The sequence below is a fragment of the Bison bison genome, unplaced genomic scaffold, assembly GCF_000754665.1.
Source record: "Bison bison bison isolate TAMUID 2011002044 unplaced genomic scaffold, Bison_UMD1.0 scf7180017864282, whole genome shotgun sequence".
Lineage (NCBI taxonomy): Eukaryota > Metazoa > Chordata > Mammalia > Artiodactyla > Bovidae > Bison > Bison bison.
Window position 1 is genome coordinate 933,660 of NW_011494854.1, and position 4,372 is coordinate 938,031.

A 4,372-nucleotide genomic window follows, 5' to 3' on the forward strand; every position below is an offset into this window, starting at 1 on the left:
CGGGGGCGGTCCGGGGGCGGCCGAGGAGGAGGCTCTGGAGTGGTGTAAGTGCCTTCTGGCGGGCGGCGGAGGCTACGACGAGTTCTGCGCGGCGGTGCGGGCCTACGACCCCGCGGCGCTATGCGGCCTGGTCTGGACTGCCAACTTCGTGGCCTACCGCTGCCGGACGTGCGGCATCTCCCCCTGCATGTCGCTTTGCGCCGAGTGCTTCCACCAGGGTGACCACACCGGACACGACTTCAACATGTTCCGTAGCCAGGCCGGGGGTGCCTGCGACTGCGGAGACAGCAACGTGATGCGGGAGAGTGGGTGAGTGGAGTCTTTCCCGGGGGCGGGGGACACCGCGGGATTGTCCAGGCCGAGTCTGAAGAGGCCTCGGGGAGGGGAAGCTCGGAGCCGACTCCGAGCTGTCAGGAGAAAGAAGTGGGGGAAGGTGCAGCCACATGGGGATGGAAGTGACTGAGCTGTCAGCGGTGAAAAGGGGATGGGGAGGAGGGGAGAGCGGAGAGCGTATTTAGAGAACGAGGCTGGGAATTTCGGGGAAGCCGGGGCGAACGAGTGATTGCGAGAAAAGAGCCAGTGCCTAGAGTAGGAGCGGAGAGAAGAGGAAAGGATACTTGGGAAATCTGGTGTCGAGCTGTCAATTGTGTACTTGCTGGGGAAGGCTTTAAAGCCTCTCGTTTCTTGGGAAGAAATTGATGATGTGATTTGGATTATTTGGGAGAGCGATGATAATGGGAACTAAATTGGGTCGCGGGATGATGAGAGTGGGGGAAGTGGTCTTGCAGCTGCAGAGGAGGACAGCTTGTGGAAAGGGACTTCTGAACTGTCAGTGTGTCAGTGTGAGGGAAGGAGCTCCTGAGCTGATGGGGGTTGAGGGAGGAGGGAAGGGGAGGGGCCTGAATGAAAAGTGACTGTTGAGCTGTCAGTGGAGTATTTGGTGTGCTGGAATGACAGCTAGAATTGAGCTACTGAGCGAGCAGTCAGTTATAGAATACCCTCCATACCAGAACAAGCAAAACACTGAGCGAATTAGGAATCAAGTCCTAGGTCTTCTCTAGTTAAAAGGGCACTTTATTCACGGACTAATACGCGAACCTCTATCTAAAAGGAAACACTCAACAGATGCTTTTTCGATAGGAATTGTACCAGGATGTTGGGATTTGCCAAAAGACATTTCAGAGATTGCAGGGAGTTAAAGAGTTGGTACATGTTGTGTCTTGGCTTGGGATATGATGTCTAGGGAAGTCCTGTGAGAAGAAAAAAGCTTAGTCAAAGAGAGCTTTTTGGTTGGGTAGTATCTGAAAGAATGTTAGCAAATCCAGTTATTCAAGTTTTTCGATTTTCAGGTCTTATAATTAATGATAGAGTATTAGAAATGGTCTCTGTTTTCCTTGGAGTAGGTTACTGTTACCTGTAGGTTACTGTTACTGCAAAATGTTTGTATCTATTAGGTACATACATGACCTATGTCTTAAGCAGCTTATGCAAGAGTAGAAAATGGTAAGTTCCTTAAATAGTCTGGGAGTTAGAGGAGGCTTCTGTGCAGAGGGAGTAAGAAAAAGCTTCAGAAAGGAGCTTGCTAATAATGATAATACTTGTAATTCTGCTGCTGCTGACGACAATAGTAATAATTGCAGCTAACATTTGCTAACTTTAGAGTGTATGCCTGATACTTAAAAATACTTTCAAGATTGATAATTAAATAGGTAAAATTTTTTTAGCTAAAAAGCAAAAAAATAAAAATATACACAGTTTAAAGTTTCCCTCTCATCCTGTCTCCTGTCTGTCCAGTTTCTTTCCACTGTTTTTAGTTTCTCTTACTGTGAAAACAAGAGTGAATATGTATTTTGATTTTTCAGTCTCTTTATATCATATACATTAGTCTATGCATTTGCATTTTTCACTTAAGAGGTCTGTCTGTAAATCAGTGTACTCTGTTAAAAAAATCTGCATAGTGTTTCATGTCATAAATTTGCCATTCTTAGTCATAACTTTTGATGGACATATTGGTTCCAATATGAAATTACAAGCTGATATACCTTCTTTTCACACCTGTGCAAGAATATCAATGGGATAAATAAAGTGAAATTTCCAGATTGCCCCCCCCCATAAGACTTAGTAGTAAGCAGAGCACGTGACTGTTTTACAACAGCCTCATCAACAGAGTGCTATTAAAATTTTGAATTTTTATCCACCTGTTTGGAAAATAATGATCAAATATTAAAACCTGCTTTACGTGATTAGCTCATTTAATCAATAACTCCAAGACTGTTACTCATTATCCCCATTGTACAGAAGAGGAAAGTGGGGCACAGGGTTTAAGACACTTGCTCAGGATTATACAAGTAGTTGGCTATGCATCTTGATGCCAGAGCCTGACAGCTTCACCATTCTCTCTATTGCCTTTACAAATAACATTCTTATTGGTACTTCCATTTGTTACTATGTTCCTTTTTTTTTTAATATGCCATTCTTAGTTAGGCCTTTTTTTCTTTTTCTTTTTAAAATCTTACCTGTTAAAAACATTTAAGAGGGATTTCAAAACAGAGGAATTGGAACAGTGCCTTATTGATCCTTAGACATTTTTACTTCTTAGTCAATGTTAACATTTAAGAAACCCGCAGAGTATGTGAAAGTAGGAGATAATATTCTTTCCTGAATTTTAGAACCAAATGGCATAATTAATTATCAGGTTCATTTGGATGAGATGCATATCTGATATCTCATTGTGATGCTTCATTGTGGGAGCAGAAATATCTCAGTGAGTTTCTTTCAAGGTACTTGTACAGTTTTAGGGCATTTGGGCTGTAGCCGGTCCATATCTTAATCTCATAGCATTTGCCTTCACTGACATCTTGCAGATTCTTATTTTTCCCCTAATCAGGCAAGCCTCCCTTTATCAGATGATACATGCCTGCGTGCTCAGTCGCTTCAGTTGTGTCTGACTCTTTGTGACCCTATGGACTGTAGCCCACCAGGCTCCTCTGTCCATGGGGTTCTCCAGGCAAGAATATTGGATTGGGTTGTCCTGTTCTTCTCCAGGACGTCTATAGTACTTAAATAATTATTGTCTGTCTAAAATGCATAGCTATTGTCTGTACATGCCAGCAGTTGCCATGCTGTTTCACGATGGGCAAGAGTGAACAATAAACAATATTATGGCCATGTGATTATTCTGAAATTTTTACAACTCTTTGGGTTGGACAGGATAATTCTTCTGGGCTACGTACCTAATTACTGCTTTGAGAGACACAGGGTGTTAGCCAGTGGTGCAGGTTGAAAGGCTGCCTCGAATCTTTTTAGAACTGGGAATCATTAAAAAATCCCTGGTGGGCAAAGCTGGACTACCCTCACATGGGTGGAATATAACTTTTCTCAAGCTTTTGATGTTTCTTAAAACCTTTTTGGTTGCTAAAGATCGAAGATGTGTTGATTTTAGTGTTGTTTGTTATTTTAATTGTCATAGAAGTTTGTTTATCCTATTCAGCAAATTTTAAAGGAAGGATTCTATTGTTCTCTGTATCTTGTTCTTAATAAAAGAGAAGAAACCCTGCTGTGCCTTAATCCTTTCCCCAAGTGTCTGACTGTTTTGGGTAGGATGTTGTATGATTGGAGATGGGAAGAATCAAATATTTGGTCCATCACAACCTGTATTACTGTTTAATTTTCAGATTTATAATTACAGAAATATGCAAGGAGGATTCAGTTTTCTTTGATTAGTAGTAATAAATGTGGCGTATTAACAGGTATACAAATCAAAGGAAGAAAACAGCTGAGAACTCATTTGTAGTAAGAGATTACAAAGCCTATAGAAACTGTATATTAGTCATTGTGTGTTTGGACTTCCCTGGTGGTCCAGTGGTTAAGACTCAATGCTTCTAAATGCTAGAGGTGTGAGTTTAATCCCTGGTCAGGGAACTAAGATTCCGAGCTTTGCAGCATGTCCAAAAATAAATAAATAAAAATAAATTTAAGTAAAAATTTAAAAGATAAATTTTAAGAATAGTAATGGAAAATATAAAATAATGTTTGACTGGTTTGGGGTTCTGATGTTACAAACCAGAAATTGGAATTTTAAACATTTAGTTTTCAAATTTTGATGCAGAGGATGACCGTTTTCATATTCTATTCTGCATTACAGATTTTTTTTTGCTACCTTCCTTATTTTCCCTCACAGATTCTAAACTCTTTAAAAATTAGAAAATTCGTCTTGCTATTATTAATCAAAGGCTCTTGTGCTTGCTTATTAGGTAGATAGTATGTGTTGAATTAAACTGGATAAACTAGTGACTGTTTTACCTTAAAATTTACTCTGAAGTCACATTGCTTTAGTTATTCAGGAGGTGGCATGGATTATTAAATCCAAAGC

The 4,372-nt window shown here is 40.8% G+C and overlaps 1 protein-coding gene across 1 annotated transcript in view; it reads left to right on the forward strand.

Moving 5' to 3' along the window:
* The window catches only part of UBR3 (ubiquitin protein ligase E3 component n-recognin 3 (putative)), a 205,486-nt gene that overhangs the window by 360 nt on the left and 200,754 nt on the right, over positions 1-4,372 (forward strand). Inside the window, 1 exon segment of the mRNA XM_010849413.1 lies at positions 1-309. This exon segment is cut by the window's left edge and continues 45 nt beyond it. Within this exon segment, the coding sequence (XP_010847715.1) occupies positions 1-309 (309 nt within the window).